At 44.4% G+C, this 21249-nt stretch overlaps 1 protein-coding gene across 3 annotated transcripts in view; it reads left to right on the top strand.

Moving 5' to 3' along the window:
• CALCR (calcitonin receptor) overlaps positions 1–21249 on the top strand; it is a 167052-nt gene that overhangs the window by 136219 nt on the left and 9584 nt on the right. For all 3 annotated transcript variants that reach the window (XM_089315013.1, XM_008261488.4, NM_001082375.2), the window contains 5 exon segments: positions 1668–1794; positions 12226–12379; positions 17700–17760; positions 17842–17908; positions 20257–20475. In XM_089315013.1, the coding sequence (XP_089171139.1) occupies positions 1668–1794; positions 12226–12379; positions 17700–17760; positions 17842–17908; positions 20257–20475 (628 nt within the window).

The raw sequence follows: 21249 nt of genomic DNA on the forward strand, positions 1-21249 counted from the left end.
AGTTACATAATGAGTGATTGGCATTGTTAAGTGCATGTGTTAAGTTTTCACTTGGTGAATACATCATAGCAACATTTTTTTGGCTGCATCAAACATGATAAAACACACTTTTTGTTCATCTAGAATTATCATTTCAACTTTGATAGCCATGATGCAGCCTTGCTCTATTGTATACAAAAAATGAAATACAACATTCAAACTCATGTTTATTTGTCGCTCCCCCTCTTCATGGAGGAACGACACTAAACCCTGCCTAGGCTTCATATCCGAGTCACGGCACCATTATGTCGCTCCCCCTCTTCGTGGAGGAACGACACAGGACCCTGCGTTGTTCTTTCGTCTGCTCGGCACTCCCCGGGTTTGCTGCTGGTTCTTCCCGGGTTGGCTGCCATCCCTTCCACCTCCGTGGAAGGGCGGTTCCCCCTGGCCACTTTCCCCACTTCCGCAGGGGAGCGGCACACCGCCGGCCGGCTCTCTCGGGGGCTGCACAGGTGTTCCCTCAGATGTTCCCCTTAGATGTTCCTCCTGCATGTTGTCTCTCTCCTCCTTTATAGTCCTCTTCCGCCAATCCCAACTCGGCTGCCCACACGCCGAGTACGCTGCTCTCCTCCAATCAGGAGCAGGATCAGCTCCTGGAGGTCATCACTCAAGTTGGCAAGAGGCAGCTGCGTAGAAGCTGTTTTCTCCTCTCCCAGCGCCATATTGTTGGAGAGCAGATGCATAGAATAAGTCTTAATTCCAGTAACTTAGTCTAGTCCGGGTTGCTCCCCACATTTATTGGTGTGAATATTCACACCAACATATGTGTATGGGTATGTGAGACAGAGGATGAAGAAATAAAAACCTTAATTTCTTGATACCCAAAATTACTCTCCTAAGAAGCAACAGCATTTCTGTAATTCTCATCAGACCCAAACTATCACATCTCACCCCAAGGTCAAATTTGAGTGTACCTGGAATTTTCTGCCCATGTGTGAACTCTACCATCAGAAGGGTGTACAGCAATGATTCCAAGTGGAAGAGGAGCTCTAAGAAGATGCTACAAGAAATGGGAGAAGAAAAAGTTAGGAGAAGCAAAGCCTGCACATGCAGTGACCCGAGGACATGGCTTCAGCCCCTCATCACGGGTGACCTTCGTTCTGACGTCACGCTCTCTTACCCCATTTGCCATGTATTTTTTGCCTGATTACAGCAACGAACAACAGATTTTTTTTCCTTTGAAGCACACTCCAAACCCTTATGGGATCTCAGTTTTAAGAGCCCTTCTCTTAATTAATCTACAACATTGGTTATAATTAAAAGTGATTTTATCGCTCATCAGTTATTATATAAAGTCACCCTGAGGACTGAAAAAGATGAGCTACTATGACTGGAGAGATATTTTTAAAGCTGTTTCAAAAATCAGACAGAAAAGCAGTAATGAGGCTTAAAGATGAGACTGACCTCACTCATTTCTTTTACAAGTTCATGAAAAGTTGAATTAAAGGATAAGTTTATTTTGTTGTCAAGAAAAATGGAACTCAAGCATAGTTTTCATCTTTTCAAAGATTCATAGTACACTCCCTCATCTGTTGCTAAGAATAGGAATAAGATTACTCAATGGCTCTTTTTCCAGGTACTCCAACATTTCGGCACTGATTGATGCCCTGTGTCTCTTTTGGTCCCAGGAGTCTTGGTTGCCAGCGGGTGACCCTGCATAAGAACATGTTTCTGACTTACATTCTGAACTCTATGATTATCATCATCCACCTGGTTGAAGTTGTGCCCAACGGCGAGCTGGTGAGAAGGGATCCGGTAAGCACTGCACGGTTCTGTCTTTCGTTCTATTCTGAAGGAGATGGCACCTGTAAACAGTGAACAGGGTGCTCATGTTTGATTTAATCAGAGGTTATGTGTGTGGTCATATTGACTTTCACAGTGGAATTTTGTGTTAAGCCACGTAGTCCACTTCTTTGTAGTTCTTGGAAGTAATTGTTACATGTTTTGTTAAAAGGCTGGGAATATTTGCATCATAATAATTAAATGGAAATGGTGAGATAAATCATGAATTTTTTGTGACTAATAATTCAGTAACATCTATGAGAAGTGTACTGAGCACATCTTATGGACCTGGACGACACCGTGTGCATTAAGGCAGTGCTTCCGTGTCCCCGGTGTGCCTAGATGCTGACCCCTGGTGCTCTGGTGCCCAGCGGGGGTTGGGCTGGTCTCTTCACTGTGAGCAGCTGTGCGTGTGCTCTAATGAAATGTATCAATGTCGATCTCTAAGTCCACATACTTGTAAAAAGATTTGTACTACAATAACGGATCGCAAAAGGATTTGGGGGCAATAGGACATAAGTCCATGCAATTCTTATTCAGGTGTGCCATGGTCACATGCAAATCTTTCCATTTGAGTAGTCTAGAGAACACAAGGGCTGAAATCACTTAGCTCCACACTGAGAACCGCTCTGGAACCCTACTCCCGGAAATGTCCCAAGCGTTGTTACCAGCAACTCAAATTGGTCTCCAATCTGTCTCTTTATCACCAACTTTGTGGTTTTCATAGTGGTTTCCCAACCCGGCTGCACTTCAGAATCAACAAGGGAACTTTTGTAAATATTAGGTCACTGCTGTTTCGGGATGCTAGAGATTCAGTAGGTACGCAGTGAAACCGAGTTGGGAAATCATTGGCCAAAACGTACTTGCAGGGGAGGGCAAAGGAGAAGGACCCTGCAGCTTTGCTGGTTCACTAATATCAGTCCCTGAAAACATTGGGAGGTTGTTTTGTCCTGGCTCCTCATTTTACAGATCATGAACCTGAAAAAGACAAAGTGATTTGCTGAATCTCATGTACCGTGGGGAGCAGGGAGTCAAATCGCTTCTTCTTGCTGTCAGCTTTTTGTTCTCTCTGTGATACCATTGTGGCTCCAGTGATGAGTCCGTGAGGGCTCAGCAACACCACACTAGTTGACTAGGTTTCCAAATCTAGAAGATTGACTTTTGGAAAGTGCTGCAATACCAAGTAACTACTTACTTTACATAAAGGCTCACTTACCCATTGACTGTACAAGTGATGCACAGTGGTAGGTTTTATTGATAGTAATTTTGCCCTCAGTAAACATGTCCATTTCAAAATATCCACAAACACTTCTCTGCCACCTTCTTTGCCAACCTCCCTCCCTTCATTTTTGACAGTAAATCTTTTCCTTACCCATTAATGGTCTGCACTTGAATTCGATGACCCAAATCAAGTTAGTAATGTAACTATTTATAAGATTCCTTATGAAGTGGCCAAGATTTGATCATTTTTATCCTGCAAAATCAACAAATCCCTCTGTTTCGAACAAATATAAATATGTGGCCAGTACAGTGTGGGCTAGCAGCAGCAGGGACAGTCTCCACCCTGAGGCTGAATGCATGATGGGAGGGAAAGATGTAGGGCTGTGAAGGCAGAGAGGTGGTGTGGTGAGGACTACCCTCCAGGACTTGAGACACAGCCAGCCTGCAGCAAGCCCACAAAAGGAAGTTGGAAAATAAATACCACTGTTCACTCCCTTCCATCCCTCAACTCTGCTCATGGACCTCATTAACTGAGCTCAACCAGAAACCAGAGGGCAAGGGAGCCCTGTGAGACGCAGAAATGTGTTTCTCTGGGCCCTGGGCAAGGGGAGCAGGGTAGGAAGTGCGTGTGGAAGAACACACAGAAGCTCTGTAGCGCAGTGAATGGCCAAGGGATATTTTCCTTTGTGTTTCTCTGCTCAGCTGTGTTATGCAAGCATCTGTAGATAGCCTCATCTTTCAAAACTGGCTTTTGACAGTTCTGCCAACTCCATGACGAAAATGCGTGAAATCTGCCCCTAGCATGCGTCCTGCGTGAGAGCGGCGTGGCATGGGAAAGCAGCTGCAATTGGCTTTGGATGGACCCACAGTGTTAATAACTTTTGCAGTGTGATTACATCCAGAAAGGCATTATGGTCCACCTTTACACCATGATACCTGTTATCAGAAGCAAAGTCCAGTCACACGCAGAATAAGGGACCAAATGGGTTTACCTTGACAAATACGCTTTTTTTTTTTTTGTGTTGACTGACTTAAGTAAAATCCATCCCATTGAATTTAATCCTTACAAGACCCAGCTGAGTGGTGGATTTTATCTCCATGTTGAAAGCTAAGAAAATTGCAGATGGGTGCTCTCCACATTGAAACACAGACGTGTGTCACGCCCAGGCCAGCCTCTCCTTTCTAGCCACGTGGTGCTATCGATGGTCTTTGTTTCATTAGGAAGTTGTGTTCTTAAACGGGCTCAGCCATTTCAAAGACTGACCACAGTGGAAAAGCACACGACCATTAATTTGGGAAGCTCATCCCACTGTGTTTAAAACAGATCTGTCACAGCAGAGGATGGTCAAATTTTGGCTTTCTATTTCCCGTCAAAGGAGAAAACCCTAGGAAAGTTACTGTCTATAGGAAGTAGGCTAGGAAATGGATCTTTAGTTATTAAATCATCAACCACACCGACCTAACAGCAACACTCAAATTATGAAGTATTGTGTATTCTTAAACAGACTCTTCCATCTCTCTTTTGAAGGCATTACACCCATTTCTGATGCCTTCAACTTGCATCCCATTCTTGTCCACTGAGATCTTGCAAGACCTTTCTTCCTGAAATAGTCTAAACCGAGGCTTTTTTCTGAGTTTGGTACTAAATCTTAGAAGCCATTTAATTATGTCCATCAATGAGAATAACAAAAACTGTTCTGTATACTTCCAAGGGATTCGCCTGAGTCCCTAAGAAACATAACACTTTGTAAAACTCCCAAGGGTGTAACATTGCAAACAGTCTTCCATGAGGTTGCTTGTGAACCCTTGACTTGTGGCTAACTTCCTAGGTCCTTTTACTTGGCTTCCACAAATCTGTTACTCTTTTCATTGCTCTTAGTGGTCTCATAGGTTATCATTGCTGGAAGGTTTTGCTTTTTTAGGATGTCTAGGGGCAGATGTGACTAGGCACTCTGCCAGTCATGGCACATCTGCCTCCCAGCCACCACCAAGAAGCCCAATCTGCCCTGCAGCTCCTCTATTGCCTAGTAACCTTTTATAAAGCCTGGAAACTGGTGTCTGGGGACCTGGCTTTGCCATTATGCAGCTGATCTCCTGGGAAAATCTGAGTGTGAGCTCAGGGAAGCAAGGGAGATTAATAGTAAGCTTTCATCTGGGTGTGGAGAAGGTTGATTCTCCCAAACCTATTAGGTATTCCCAAAATAAGTGGTAGAAAAGGAGGTTGATCTTTGTAGCATGACTGGCAGCTGCTTCTCACAATCAGCACATTTTTAACTTAACAGAATTGTTCACTGGAGCCACGCAAGAACAAACATCATCAGGAAATTCTATAAAACACTTGGAATTAGAATTTTATCCTCTCAATCTTTTTAGAACACCCAAAACTCAAATGTGAGTCCTCAGGCTGAACTGAATTCATACTATTTTCAGAAAATATCCATGTATGATATCCCCTTCACAATCCTTAGAAATGAACCAAGACTGGCTGGCGCCACGGCTCACTAGGCTAATCCTCCGCCTGCGGCGTGGGTACCCCGGGTTCTAGTCCCAGTTGGGGCACCAGATTCTGTCCCGGTTGCTGCTCTTCCAGTCCAGCTCTCTGCTGTGGCCCGGGAGTGCAGTGGAGGATGGCCCAAGTCCTTGGGCCCTGTACCCGCATGGGAGACCAGGAGGAAGCACCTGGCTCCTGGCTTTGAATCAGCGCAGCGCGCCAGCTGTAGAAGCCATTTGGGGGGTGAACCAACGGAAAAGGAAGACCTTTCTCTCTCTCTCTCTCTCTCTCTCTCTCTCTCTCTCTCTGTCTAACTCTGCCTGTCAAAAAAAAAAAATGAACCAAGGCTTACATGGAATGAGAGTATGAGCATAAGGAAGCCAGAAAAATTAACAATAAACTTGTAACCACACATGTGGGTTCTGTCATATGTTTGCCTATCTCAAAGAGGCTTTTAAATTTGAAAGAGGAGCAAAAACATCTGGATAATTTTCTGTGTGCCTAAACAAAGTTCTTCCTTTCTTCCAAGGTAAGACAAAATGAGATTAAGTTGTCAACATCAAAGCCACTTGCAACAGTAAAAGGGCCAGTGACATAATGTGACAGTCCACTCTGCCCTCTTTCCCATTTATGTTAGACAAAACTTGGAAACACATGCCTCTTACCAAATAAATGTAAGTAGTATAGGCCAAAACCAAATGACTATGGTAACAAAATTAATTCATGTTTATACATTGTGAGGGACGCTATATCCAGAGGAAAGAAACTAGGTCATTTGTTTTCAGTACTTTCTCCATTTGAACACAGGCATTGTTTTCCATGGAGACTTTCGTTAAATCTCTTATCTAGCCCTCCATTTCCCAGCAACATAGAGCATTTCTCTCTAGGCAAGCAAAATTAGTTCAAGAAAAGAGAGGAAGGGACTCCCAGGTAGACATGTTTGAAATGTTGCTATTCCTCGAAACTGCTTATTTAGTAGCTCCAAGAGATGTGGGCGTGATGAAGTCTGTACTGTGTCTCAGCTCGAGAGCTCGCATTCTGGGACCCGCACTGTAGCACAGCAGGTTAAGCTGCACCGGGGACACCTGCATCCCATGACAGGGTGCTGGTTCAAGTCCCAGCTGCTCCACTTCTCAGCCAGCTTCCTGCTAATGCACCCTGGGAGGCAGTAGATGATGGTTCAAGTGTTTGTGTCCCTGCCACCCACGTGTGAGGCTCAGATAGAATTCCTACCTCCTAGCTTCAGCCTGCCCAGCCCTGCGTGTTATGGGCATTGGGAAGTGAATGAGCAAATAAACGCTATCTCTCTTGCTCTTCCTCTGTCGCTCTACCTTTCAAGTAGGTAAAAATAAGCATTTAAAAAAATAAAATATTCTGTCAAGAATTCAGCCCAATGCCCTATCTTTTCCTATCCAAAAGATGATTAAACAGTTGCAATTAAAACTATAAATTTCATCATCAAGAAAGAAGAAATTTTCCATGGTATAATAGATTTGAAAATAAAGGACATAAAGAAAAAAAAAAAAGGAAAGCTCTAACTGCGGCCTTTAAGCCTTCTCTTTCCTAGAAATAAAGAGACAGATAAATGAGCATCCACTGGCTGAGATTCATGTTAGGAAAATGGCTAAGCCCCAAACAATATCGTATGTTTAAAATTACTTTAAATGAATAATTTGAAATATTGCATTTTACTTGAAAAACTGATATTCCAAAAAATAGTAGATCAAGGTTTTCCCTAGCCAAGGAAAGTGGAGATTAAAAAAAAAAAAAAAAAAAAAAAAAAAAAAAGAGGGAAAAAGGAAGCTATTGAACTTTGACTTTGTCACTCTACAAATATTTATTGAAATTGCAACTAACAGGGGCCAGCACTGTGGCTCACTTGGTTAATCCTCTGGCTGCAGCCCCGGCATCCCACGTGGGCACCGGGTTCTAGTCCCGGTTGCTCCTCTTCCAGGCCAGCTCTCTGCTGTGGCCCAGGAGTGCAGTGGAGGATGGCCCAGGTACTTGGGACCCGCATGGGAGACCAGGAGGAAGCACCTGGCTCCTGGCTTCGGATCAGCACAGTGCCAGCCATAGCAGCCATTTGGGGAGTGAACCAACGGAAGGAAGACCTTTCTCTGTCTCTCTCTCTCTCTCACTGTCTGTAACTCTACCTGTCAAAGAAATAAAATCTTAAAAAAAAAAAAAAGAAATTACAACTAACATGAAAACCATAGAAGTCATAAATTAAAGGAAAACATGGCTGTCAGCATTTCTCTGTGATTCAGGCGCGTGGCTCCTTTACAAGCAAACAGAATACATGATTCTTAGGCGCTTTTTTGCTGCAGCTGGAGGTGTGAGTTATTGTTTTCATTCTGGCCCAGCTCTCAGGCCACTGAGTCGGCAGTTGAGAGACAAAAAGATTTGCCTTCCCAAAGCCCATGGAATATGTTGAAAGGAAAAGGTACTCCTCCATGAGGGAGGCCACAGGGTCACCGTCCCCATGGTGTCGCACTGCCCCTAAAGGAGTTTTTGAGGGAGAAACAACAAAAACCTAAACCCTGAATATCCTCACTCCTCCATGCAGAATTCCGGGGGTTTGTATGTCTTTCTCATCAAAGAGGTCAGTTTCTTCACTCAAATGATTTTGCCAAAGAAAAGAATCTCGTTTCTTTACATTCTTCTCTCTCTCTCTCTATTTTTAATGTAACTCAAAATAGCTTATGACATCAATGAGGACTTCATAGACTCTCAGTTGACTGAGTGATGTGAAAATTGGCCGTTGTCAGTTGTGTCCCTTGAGCACCTCATTTCTGTAATATCTGAAACTTCATTTTTCTTCCTTGGTTGGCTCGTTCTGTGATCCTCACGTGTGGTCAGGAGCCAGCATTAAAAGCATTGCTCCTGCTGCATCTAAAGGAAGCTGGTGGGCCAGCACCGCGGCTCACTAGGCTAATCCTCCGCCTGCAGCACCAGCACACCAGGTTCTAGTCCTGGTTGGGGCGCCGGATTCTGTCCCGGTTGCCCCTCTTTCAGGCCAGCTCTCTGCTGTGGCCCGGGAGTGCAGTGGAGGATGGCCCAAGTCCTTGGGCCCTGCACCCCATGGGAGACCAGGAGAAGCACCTGGCTCTTGCCTTCAGATCAGCGCAGTGCGCCGGCCACAGCACACCAGCCACAGTGGCCATTTGAGGGTGAACCAATGGCAAAGGGAACCCCTTTCTCTCTGTCTCTCTCACTGTCCACTCTGCCTTACAAAAAAAAAAAAAAAAAAAAAGGAAGCTGGTAGAGCCTCATCATTTTCTAGAAATAAATGTCTTTCTGGACTTTGAATCCGGATTAAAAGGGACAATGCAGGGAGTTTAGTTCTCACTGGGAACCTGAGCGATTTGCACCTCAACAATTGAACCACATGTTCTTACTGCCTTTCGTGACTCAAGTCAAATGACTCCCACGTTCTGAAAAGCAACATGAGTTTCTTCCATCAGGGCAACTGAGCCGCCAGGCTGTGTCACAGCTGCACCCTAAGTGGGCCCAGGAAGATCAGCTGCACAGACCATCAGGACGGAGACATGAGAGCGATGGACCCCTGCCCGGCCGGGGGGAGGCTGTGCAGAGAGCGAGCTCAGTGTGGGGAGGGTACAGAGAGCACAGACCCTCCTATCAGGGCTCAGTGGTTGGATTCTCTATCTCAGTAGCAAAAAAGTAGATCAGCAATACAAGTGTACAATGGGATGGAGGGGCAGTGTCGAGAGCAGTGCCAAGATGCGTTCGAGGAGAGAGGATTCCCCTTGTGGTTATTGATAATGTTTCACTGTGGGTACACGTCAAAGCCAGGAAGTGATCACTTAACCATCAGAGTATGAGGCAGAAAAGTATGGGGGGTTCTTTATTCCTTTTTGAGTTTATTCTTTATACCTGGCCACTTCCCCCTTATGGATTTAATGGAGATTATTCCTGAGCTGGCTGTGAACATCAACCTAATCTCCGGATTCTCTCATCCAGCTGCAGGGTAACTGTGCACATGTTTTGGCTTCTAGTCCTTTTTTTTTTTTTTTTTTTAAGATTTCTTTATTTATTTATCTGTAAGGCAGAGAGATCTTCCTTCCACTGGTTCTCTCTGCAAGTAGTCACAACAGCCAAGGCTGAACCAGGCTGAAGCCAGGAGCCTGGAACTCCATCTGGGTCTCCTGCCATGTAGGTAGCAGGGACCCTAGTTCATGGCCCATCCTCTGTGTCTTTCCCTGGCACCCTAGCAGGGAGCTGGATAAGAAGCAGGGCAGCCAAGACTGAAACCAACACTCCGATGTGGGGTGTAGGAGCCTAAGCTGCCGCTTCACCTGCTGCAGCACAACGCCTGTCCCTTGGTCACTGGTGACCCACCTAGCCCCCAAAAGGCTTTTTCTCTCCATTGTTACCAGGCGCTACCCTTCCCGCCTCCTAATTTGTGTGGCTGATTTCAGTGAAGGAGAAAGCCCACTTCACTCCATTGTCTCCGCCACATCCCAATGGCCTGGGTGAAAGTGACAGCACGTGGACGGTGCCCTCACCCACAGGCTACCAGAGGACACTGCATTGCTCCTAAAGGAGCTGACTCCTTTTTCCACAAAGGAAAAAATGCCAGACTGACTCTGAGGGATCAAATCTGCCGGGCGTAAAGCTCTACAGAGGCGATGCCGTGGGAGAGAGCTGAGTGCTTAGAAATAACAATGCCAAATAGCCCCACACTTTCCAGTTACATCACAAAGAATGGGAACACCTGTAGACTGTGCATGCGTGAAACTAACAACTGATGCCGAAAAGTCTACTCAAATAATACTACTTTAATACTCTCCTGAAATCAAAATTCTTTTTCATGGGTAGGGGAAGACTGGTGAAGATTAATACTTAATTAATGACTCCACGAAGTAGGACCTTTCTCAACATTTTCTCAGGGTATTTTCTCTATAATTTTCTTTTTCTAAGGAAATGCAGTTTGGGATGGTGGGGTGGGAAAAGGGACACTGAGCATGTTTGATTCAAATGAAAGCTTGTTTTCTTTTCATTGAAATGATATAGGGAGCAGCAAAGAGCCATGCTTTCCAAGGAACCTCCTGTAAACATGGCCACGGTAGAAAAATGGTTCGATTGCATATGTAAATAGTCCTCAGTGCAGAACATCCATCTTAGTGTCACGTGTAATTGAATTCAGCTGATAAATAAGCCTCACATCCCTCCTTTATGAGAAAAAAGTAATATGGATTTTACCTGTAATAAGTTAAGAGCTTGGAAAAGTTCTGCATGATTTGCATATAGTGTAAATAATTGAAGAATGTGAACCACTGTTTCAAAATGCAAACAAGTGTATTTTCAAAATGAAACTACCTACGCTATAGTTTTAAATATTTCATTTGAACGTTATTTTGACAGCAGAAAAGTATTAAAGTAATCAGCAAGTCATGAAAACAGGAAATGTTCGCAGGAATAAGGACTACAAGTAAATAGATAAACTAAAAAGAAAAAATACAGATTACTCCTGAGATAGTAGAAGGACTATTTAATAGGGTCTGAAAGTTAAAAATCACTCAATTATTCATACATAGTGTCAAATACAGTAAGTTACTAGAGTCCAAAGCAAATATATATTGGAAGGAAGAGGACACTTGAAACCAGGAGCTGTGGATGAGCCTCCATTGATTGATTTGCTGCATTTACCCCTTCCTAGGGTATCTAAAATTCAGAGAGGAAACCCTCAGTTTTACTGAGGTGAAGAATATAAGGTAGAATTTAGGGTAACAACGAAAGTCAAGGAAATAATTCTCAGAAAGAAGAGAGTCAGAGAACAGGGGCTCCAAAATATGTGCATGATCTTGTGTCTGGTCTTTGGCTGACGTCCTAACCATGGGTAGGCGAAGTCCAAACGCATAGCTAAGTCTGACATAAATACCACCAGCTCAGGGAATTTGCAGATTGGATTTAGCCAGCTCTGCCTACTGAAACAAACTAACCAAGATCAGAAGACTTCAAAGCCATGCAACAGAATATGGGGCATTGTATTAGGCACTTTAAATAATAATTAACTCTATAAGATAACAATATGTAGTTCTAATTCTCTACAAGTGTAGCTCCTATAACTGCACTGAATACTTGGCGAGAATGCCTACCTAACGGTGCCCAGAGAGGACTTGGCAAACACTTGGATCCCAATGTAGACACCAAGGCTCCCATAGGACAATGAAACCATGAACATCATCATCTAGGTTCAGCAGCCTGGCTCCTGGTCCTCAGACAAGAGATCTATCACCTGATTTGTCCCTCTTTATTGCTAATGAAACATCACCAACAGAGCACTGGCCTTCAGGACCAGCACTAAAAACGTCTGGGTTGTTTAGGGCCATAGAAGTCATGTCATGACTCCTTGGATTCTCTCTAAATTTACAATCACTATGCACAAAATGAACCTGTCTAGTCCACATCGATCCCCAGAATGTAATGGGGAAAGAACATTTTTGGACTGGGCTTCCATTGGCCTCTCTGGCAATTCATATGCAATACCAATGATGTGAACACTCACCCTGATCTGTGGATCCAGGCGGCACCACATGTTGTCAGGTGCTGGAGGCAGCTGCCCTGCCAGCCCAATGCAGACACCTCGGCCTGTGTTCACACACACCCCCTGTTCATTGCCAGATCTTCGCCTGTGTCTTGCACTGAGCATCTTCATTTCTCTCTGACAGGTGAGCTGCAAGGTTCTGCATTTTTTCCACCAGTACATGATGTCCTGCAACTATTTCTGGATGCTCTGCGAAGGGATCTACCTGCACACGCTGATCGTGGTGGCCGTGTTTGCCAAGCAGCAGCACCTGCGCTGGTACTACCTCCTGGGCTGGGGTAAGCACCTCCTCGGGCTGAGTCCTCAGCTACTTTTGCCTCTGTGCGTCTGTGCGTCCAGTCTACATCTTACTCCAAGTCTTCAAGGAATGATGCTATGCAGGGATTGCCAGGAGCTCCGTCTCAGAGAGAGCTTGGTGGAAGCCCTTTAACGGTGTCCATCAAGCTGTGACCAATTGCGGGTCAGCACAGAGAAGGGAGGGTATGACCATGAGTGTGTCTTCAGCAGATGAACCCGGCTGGGGCATGGACACAGACCCAAGCTGAGACGAGACCTGAGGAGGCCCCCTTCTGCCTTACCGGTTGCGCGTTTGTACAGCACAGGAGAAGTTCATGCTGTGTACAGTGGACCTCCCTCTCCCTGGCCCCAGATCCCTTTCAAGGATGTTTCTTCCTCGTGAAAGGTCTGGAAGTGGAGTGGAGCTGCCAAACAGAACCACAGGGGCCTCCAAGGAGAGACTTGCTGACGTCATCGAACGTGACAGGAGCTGTGAGAAGCCCAGGATTGAATTGTTCAGGCTGTGGCTGCTTCTGTCCACACTAGATAGGGGCGGAGATCCCTCGGGATTCGAATTCCCACCTCCCACCTCCACCCAGGGCACCCAAGATGCATCTACTGGAGGGGGTGGGGGCAGACAGCGAGGACTGGGGAGGGGGGGAGGCACTGGGACTAGAACACAGCTGCCCTATCCAAATAGACGCTGACACTGAACCCAGGAGCCATCCCACACTCACCAGAGCGCCCAGGGCCTTGCTCCCTAAATCCACTGATGGGGCGGCTGTGACTCTGAGCAGAGGCTGCGCATGGCCTTCCTCTAAGGCGGCCCTTCGTGCACCGGGGTGAGCAGCCAGCACCCCGATCTGACCAGAACGCAGTCAAGATCGCCTTTGATCATTTGTGCTTTTTGCTCCAGTTTCCACAAGAGGCTAACCTTTCCTTCACGGGCCCCCTCCTCCTCAGGCACGCTTCGTCAGTGGCTTCTGGACTTCCGAATCTGGTCATGCCAGCAATCACCTGGAAGTGATTTAATCCCCCCAACAGCAATTGTGCAGTTCTGATTATCACAGTGATGGTATTGGTGCTGAACAAATGCCTTCCAGTTGAAGAAAGTTACTCTCTCTCATACACACACACACATTTCCAGCATACATATTTTACTTATCTCCTTTAATACGAAATTTCTGGCAGAGTCCTCAAACCAGTGTTGACTATTCAAAAACATCTATGTGCAGCACTCGGAGAATTCTCCACAGGAGAAAAAGCACTGCACCTGTATTCTTGCCTGTGACACTCAGTGGAGATGAGGGTACCTGGAAGGAACAGCTGATACTGCTCTTTCCAGACGGGGCACCGTGAATTACTTGGGACACCTCATCGCAGACACCTCAGTGAAGACATCTTAGCATGGGTAACCAACACAGAGCAGAAAGGGAAAGCTGTTCTGCAGTGAGAAGAAGGCAGCAATAATAAGTAAAATATTTATGTGACACCTTACCCTGCCCTAATCAGCAAACACTTCACACCTCATCAGAACAGTCCAGGTAGGATCCTAAAGAGCCTTACACTCAGGGAGGTAAGCACAGGACAGGCAGCTGCTACTCAATACACAGTCAACGTAACACAAGACAAATAAGTCCTACAGAGCCTGTGCAACACTGTGCCTCCGAATCAGCATTGCCCACTTAAGAACCTGTTCAAAGGATAGATATCATGTTGTAATGAAATTAAAAATTCTAAAATGAGGATTTACACTTTGATAGTTTTTTAGATAGACCGTTAACCAAATGATTCTAAGATGTGACTTTAACTTATGGCTCAGTCTTTCATTCTCCACTGCCACACACAAATATGCCCCAAAATTCTACTGAGCATTTTTCAAAAGGTGGTATTTGAGAGATGAAGTGGGGAGGGGAGAAAGAGCAAGAACATGCTTGCATCTACTGCTTCACTCCCCCAAATGCCTGCAATGGCCTGGGCTATGCCAAACTAGCCAGGAACCAGGAACTCAATCCAGGTCCCCAACGTGGGTAGGAGGAACCCAATTACTTGAGCATCACCACTGCCTCCTGGGTGTGCACTAGCAGGAAGCTGCAGAAAGGGGTCAGGGCCAGGAATCAAACCTGGGCAAACCAAGGTGGAACACAGGCATCCAAAATAGTGTCGTAGCTGCTCGGCCAAATGCCCACCCCCACCACACTTTTTAATCATTGAAAAATTACAGTGCCAAATATGTTTTTTAAAAGATTTATTCATTTGAAAGTCAGAGCTACACAGAGAAGGAGAGGAGAGAGAGAAGGGGAGAGGGAGGGGAAGAGGGGGAGAGGGAGAGAGAGGGAGAGGGAGAGGTTAGTCTGGTTCACTCCCCAGTTGGCCATAAGGGCCAGAGCTGCACCAATCCTGAGCCAGGAGCTTCTTCCGGGTCTTAACAGGTGGGTGCAGGGGCCCAAGGACTTGGGCTATCTTCTACTTTCCCAGGCAATAGCAGAGAGCTGGATCAGAAGTGGAGCAGCCGGGACTCGAACCAGTGCCCATATGGGATGCCGCCATTGCAGGAGGCGGCTTTATTCGCTATGCCACAGTGCTGGCCCCCAAGTAACATGTTTAAAGAAATAGCCTCTTAGAATATTTGACAAGATGGGGCCGGCGCTGTGGCACGGTGGGTTAACGCCCTGGCCTGAAGCGCTGGCATCCCATATGGGCGCCGGTTCAAGACCCGGCTGCTCCATTTCCCATCCAGCTCTCTGCTGTGGCCTGGAAAAGCGGTGGAGGGTGGCCCAGGTCCTTGGGCCCCGCACCCACGTCGGGGGCCTGGAGGAGGCTCCTGGCTCCTGGCTTCGGATGGGTGCAGCTCCGGCCATTGTGGCTAACTGGGGAGTGAGCCATCGTTTGGAGGACCTCTCTCTCTCTGCCTCTCCTCTTTCTATGTAACTCTGACTTTCAAGTAAATAAATAAATATTTTTTTAAAAAAAAAAGAATATTTGGCAAGCATTATCTTTGGATGCAAGGAAAATGACTACCAAAAGCTTCTCAAGAAAAAGTAGTATCTAAAGAATGTAATGGAGGGGCAGGCGCTGTGGCATAGCAGGTGAAGCCAATGCCTACAGTGCCAGCATCCCCTATGGGTGCTGGTTCGAGACCTGGATACTCCACTTCCAATCCAGCTCTCTGCTATGGCCTGGGAAACAGAGGAAGATGGCCCAAGAGCTTGGGCCCTTGCACCTGTGTGGGAGACCTGGAGGAAGCTCCTGGCTTTGGATCAGCACAGGTCTGTCTGTGAACCAGCAGATGGAAGACCTCTCTCCCTCTGCCTCTGCTTCTCTGTAACTGTGCCTTTCAAATAAATAAATAAATAAATCTTTTTAAAAAATGTAATGGGGCAGAGAAGAAGAAATCTTTACTAGATAATATTTTAATTGTTCATTCAAAATTATCACAGTAAAACAGTTTGGTAGGTTGCAAATCTTATAATGTCCATAAAAAATGGCATAACCTATACTTTGTAAAGATTCTTAAACACTGGGCTACACCAAAAAATGAATTGACCCCCAAAAACTATATCCTGAGTCCTCAGTTTGTTTACAGGTAATATAAATTCCATCTACCCATTTCAGCTGAGAATAATGTTATCAACACCAGGGTCTGGAAAGAGCTCAAAGAATTATGAGGCATCGTAAACATCACCCAGGGTAAACAAGTATTTGGGGGTGAAATTCTCCCCAACAGAAAAATGAAAGAATGGTTCTCTCCGAAGTTACTCTTCCAAGTCTGCATGGCACCATTTAGTAGTTGGTTCTCCTCGAATTGAAGCAACTTCAGAAAAATCATTGATTTTATAGCATTCTTCAGATTGATTCTTCACTTTGCTGGTTTCCTCTTTCCTATAAATCAAAGGAAGGAAATTCCCCCATGAATGTTTATGTCAAACAAACAGAATTTGTCTCATCTCCCTAAAACAAAGACTACTGTGGAGAGAGGATCATTCTTATCCTCGTCACCTTTAATGGGTAGGATGAGTTGTTATTGATCTTAGGGCCTGAGGGGAAAAGAGGAGGAAGAAAGAAAGGCTGCATAAAAAGAGGGAGAAGGAAGCAGAGACCCCCACTGCCCTCATAACACACACACACACGTTAAAAGATGCAGGTCTCTTCTCCCCTCCCTGTTAGGTGGGAAATACCCTTCCCTTTCTACAAGATGCCGGGACTTCCACACACCTCTCCTGCTGTCTCATCCTGAAGTATGTCTTTCATCATAATTCCAAAGATTGAGTTTCTGAATCCAGATGAGGAAATGGAATGTTAGAAGTTCTATAGACAACAGACTCATATTTTGTGTAAAAAAACTCAAATATAAAAGTTGGGGTTATTCTTAGGTTAAAAACTCTAGCCTTTGAGACCTTTTTCATATAATTTTTAGAAACATGGATAGGGTTCTCTTCTGGACACATTTCTTAATCTGACAATAACAAAAACAGAAATTTCTACAGATGGAGCAATCAAATCAGAAAATATTCATTTGCACAAAGGTACATCTCAGTAGAAAATCTTTATGAAAATTACACAGAATAAGATGTATTTTTAAAATAATTGACAGGCTGCATTGTTAGTATCTGCATTGATGAATTTACTAATTCCAAGTTGATTTGTACCAGTACCTTGGGATTAGTCAGGGAAGTGGACACTAACCTGGATATACTCCTAAAGTTTCAGTAGCCAGAACTTACAGAGAGTAGGGGCAGCACTGGCTTCCCTGCAGCACTGGTGTTAAAAGGAAGCAGGATCAATGCATGTGTTAGCATCAGAAAACAAAAAGCCAGAAGAAATAATGTGAACATTATTTCTCTGTATACCATTGTTGCTTAGGAGCAACGAGACTGAGACTGTGGCTTTCATATGATGTCCAGAGTGTACATCTATCCAGAGTGCCCCAGCTTCTGTTCATAAGAAAGCCACGTTCACCCACGGTGGAAAGACATTCTGGTCTCAGTTTAATCATCATTATCATCACCTTCATCCCGATCACAGGCATCACAGTGGTAGTCATAGTGTGAGCAAAAGAGTGCCTGCTTACTCTACCGGGTCATTTGCTAAAAGCTTTTGGTTGGATATTCTTAACCAAACTCTGAAAGTACATGACCTTCTAACCAGGAACAGTTTTACCTGGCATGGTAAAGGAAAATTTATATGACAACATTGAGGGGGTATCTTGAGAGAAACCACTAATGGGCAACTATTTTTGCAAGTATACTAACATCTTCCATGCAATTATAATTACGACTGGTGACCAAGAGGCCAAGTGTGATGTGTACTTTTCACTTTCAGGGTTCCCACTGGTGCCAACCACTATCCACGCTATTACTCGAGCAATCTACTTCAATGACAAGTAAGCATCATAGACTTTCTATGTTAGCATATTCGTGGGTGAAAGGTGTCTGCATTGACCTGGTCCCTTCTGATTTTTCAGCTGCTGGATGAGCGTGGAGACCCATCTGCTTTACATCATCCATGGCCCAGTGATGGCAGCTCTGGTGGTGAGAACTGCTCTTTAAGTTCATTATTACTAAAGTTCTCTCTTGGTTGGGATTTCTATATATAACCTATATCCTATAATAACTTAAACTAATTGAATGACATTCTATAACAACGACGTGATTTTAGAGTCTTTAAAAAAAGCCTTTTGTCCACACCTAGGTGGATGGGTTATATAGTATAGTTGCTGCACACACTATAGCAGCTCTGCAGCTAGTTTTTAAAAACCTCTATAACTAGATTCTTCAAGGTAAAGGTGAAGGCCAAGGGGCTACAAGAAAGGTGAAAAGGTGTTGCTGATAAAAAGTGAGAGACCGTAGATTCACCCCCTATGCCGTTTTCCTCAGGTTCTGCAAAACAAAGCCATCTCTGCTTCATCTTTGGTGCGTGGATCCGCTGGTCAGGCATTGCCCGTACATTGCCTTGTGGTTCCTAACATCAGCCCTCTTGTATCAGGAGGGCTCACTCTTTAGAAAAGACTAGAGTGACCTCAAAGTCACAGAATAGTAAGAGGTTGGGATGTAGAGAGATGCAGACGTTTGTTAAGTCTACTCATGGTTTATGTCATGTTGACCACATCAGAACCATTAAATGTAGTATTTAGATAATTTCCTATTAATCTCAAATACAGCATTTTCTTCAGTCAAGGGTGAGAATAAAAGCAGTCTTAAGTTATGGACTAGATTCTGCCTCTACACTCAACAAGCATCATTAGTAATTCATCAGACTAGGTTATCATTCCAAACAGTCTTCTAATTCTCCTGGCCTTAGTGTCTCCAGAGCAGTGATTTACTCGTTAGCACAACCATTCTCATGAGGACCCACTAACCTGAGTCTTGAACCTGTGCAGCACACAAGAATTCAACTTTTATCCAAGTTCTCTTTTCTTGAATTTTTTGGGGGTACCATTAATTTCTGTTCCATGTAGAAAAAATTACTCATACCACTCTTAAATTAGCAATTAAATTTGAAAAACAAACTTTTTCAAAACTAGCCTTCCCAGCCAGAAAGAGAAGTTTGTGACCCAGAATATATTTCTTATTTTCTTTTTTTCTTCAATTTCTCTAGACAAATAATTTTGTCTTTTGAACCAATCCATATAATACTGATCAAATATTAGTTTTATTTTTGTAAGATGTATTATATATTCTGTTTTGATCTTTGATATTGTCTTGTAAGTGGGTACCCTTATTGCACCTGATAAAGTAATTTTTAATATCTTTGGTATACAGAGAAATGTGCTATGTGAAATTCATTCTTTCACCCAAAGTTTCTGCTAAGGAGAAGTTTGTTGTAAACATCTAGGATCTTTGAGAAGTTCTTCACATTTATCAGATCCTCTTTGGCATGCCCAAGTTTTAGTTTGGTGAAATTAGGGTTCAGAAATTTCAACATTCAACACAAGCTCAGTGAGGTGGTGATTCTTGGGGAGTGAGCCAGCGGATGGAAGACCTCTCTCCTTCTCTCTGTGTAACTCTTTCAAATAAATCTTTAAAAAATATTGGTACATACTAAATAATACTCCATTTCTGTGTAATGGAGATAGCAGGTCCCTGAGGTGGGGTGTTGAATGCAGGGCAGTGGGAGGGAACTGCTGGAGTGATGTTCTTTATCTTCTTTGGAGCAGTTGTTACCCAGGTTCATATTTGCCTAAACTCAAGTCTAAATTTTTCAGTTTTCATTTCACCGTCAGTTAAGCCACCCTTTCTAAGTGGAAAAATATTGATAATGAAAAGGGAAGATTTCGAAGTGCGTGTCATCTGCTCGGCTAGATCAGTCGGTAGAGCACGAGACTCTTTAAACGTGAATGTAGGCCTCCCCTTTGAAAAAGTTATGAAAATAAGGCATAAACACCCTTTGTGAGTTGATTTCAAAAATCAACATTTCAAAAATGAGAACAAGGCATATCACCGACTCACTCACTGAGCTTGTGTTGAATGTTGAAATTTCTGAACCCTAATTTCACCAAACTAAAGCTTGGGCATGCCAAAGAGGATCTGATAAATGTGAAGAATTTCTCAAAGATCCTAGATGTTTACAACAAACTTCTCCTTAGCAGAAACTCTGGGTGAAAGAATGAATTTCACATAGCACATTTCTCTGTATACCAAAGGTGTTATTCAGTTGCACCTAATGCATTGACATTACAGGAGAAATATCTCCATTCAGGAAATATGAATCCAGACCTGAGGGCCTGTGGTCCGCAGGTGCAGGAACTCCGAGTGACCCGTGTGACCCTCGGGCAGACTCCACTGTTCTCTGCCTGTAATCACTCCTCCCCACACTGGCTACGCAGAAGCGAGGATGGTGGCACTCATCCGGCTGATGTGTTTGACCTGTATCTTTGCAGGTCAATTTCTTCTTTTTGCTCAACATCGTCCGGGTGCTAGTGACCAAGATGAGGGAAACCCACGAAGCAGAGTCACACATGTACCTGAAGGCTGTGAAGGCCACCATGATCCTGGTGCCCCTGCTGGGAATCCAGTTTGTCGTCTTCCCCTGGAGGCCCTCCAACAAGATTCTTGGGAAGATCTACGATTACCTCATGCACTCTCTGATTCACTTCCAGGTAGGGACGCCAATGGCGTATTTTGTTAATTACTTGTGTTGCGAGTTGATTTCCAATTCTAAAGCCCATGACCTTAAATGTAATCGACAGCCTCCAATACAGCAAGCCCAGCCAGCATTCTAACGGAGACCAGATTTTTGTTTTGAGGCACTTGTGCCTGCTTTCCCAATATTCCTGGACCTCAGTTGGTCACACCCCTAACTACTGTGATTGTCAGAACCTCTTTCCCTAAATCAGCACCGACTCTGGGGAGATAAGGAGTAATGAACTTGCACAGAGCTACCTGTGCCTCCTGTTCTATCACCCTCCCATTGTCAGACAAATGTCAGGGATGCATCCATGCCCATTCACTGGCTGTAGAAGGAGTTTGTCCTCACATAGGAGAGAATGCAGTAGGATCTCAGGTGCTGTGCTAGGCCAGCTGGTGTCTTCCCCTGCCCTATTTCTGTTGATTCTGCCCTAGATGAGCACTCCCCACCCCGGAAGGCCAGTAGTGCTGGGTATTTTGAAAGCAAGATGGAACACAAGAGGTCCTAAGGCAGAGATGATTCTACTACAAGCTGTTAGGCCAGCATTTTGCCATCTCAATTTCAAATTTCCAGTTAGTTTTATTTTCTACTGATGAAAACAAATCTTAGAATGAGAAGGTGGTCAAAACAGAGTTCTAAAAAGAAAATTTAAAGATTTAAATAATCTGAGCTATTGTTTAACAGTGATGAAGACCTCAGGGGTTCCTTAGTCCATGTCTTTGAGGCATGAATTTGGATGTGGGTA

The sequence above is a fragment of the Oryctolagus cuniculus genome, chromosome 16, assembly GCF_051225735.1.
Source record: "Oryctolagus cuniculus isolate XC-2025 breed Fujian yellow rabbit chromosome 16, ASM5122573v1, whole genome shotgun sequence".
NCBI lineage: Eukaryota > Metazoa > Chordata > Mammalia > Lagomorpha > Leporidae > Oryctolagus > Oryctolagus cuniculus.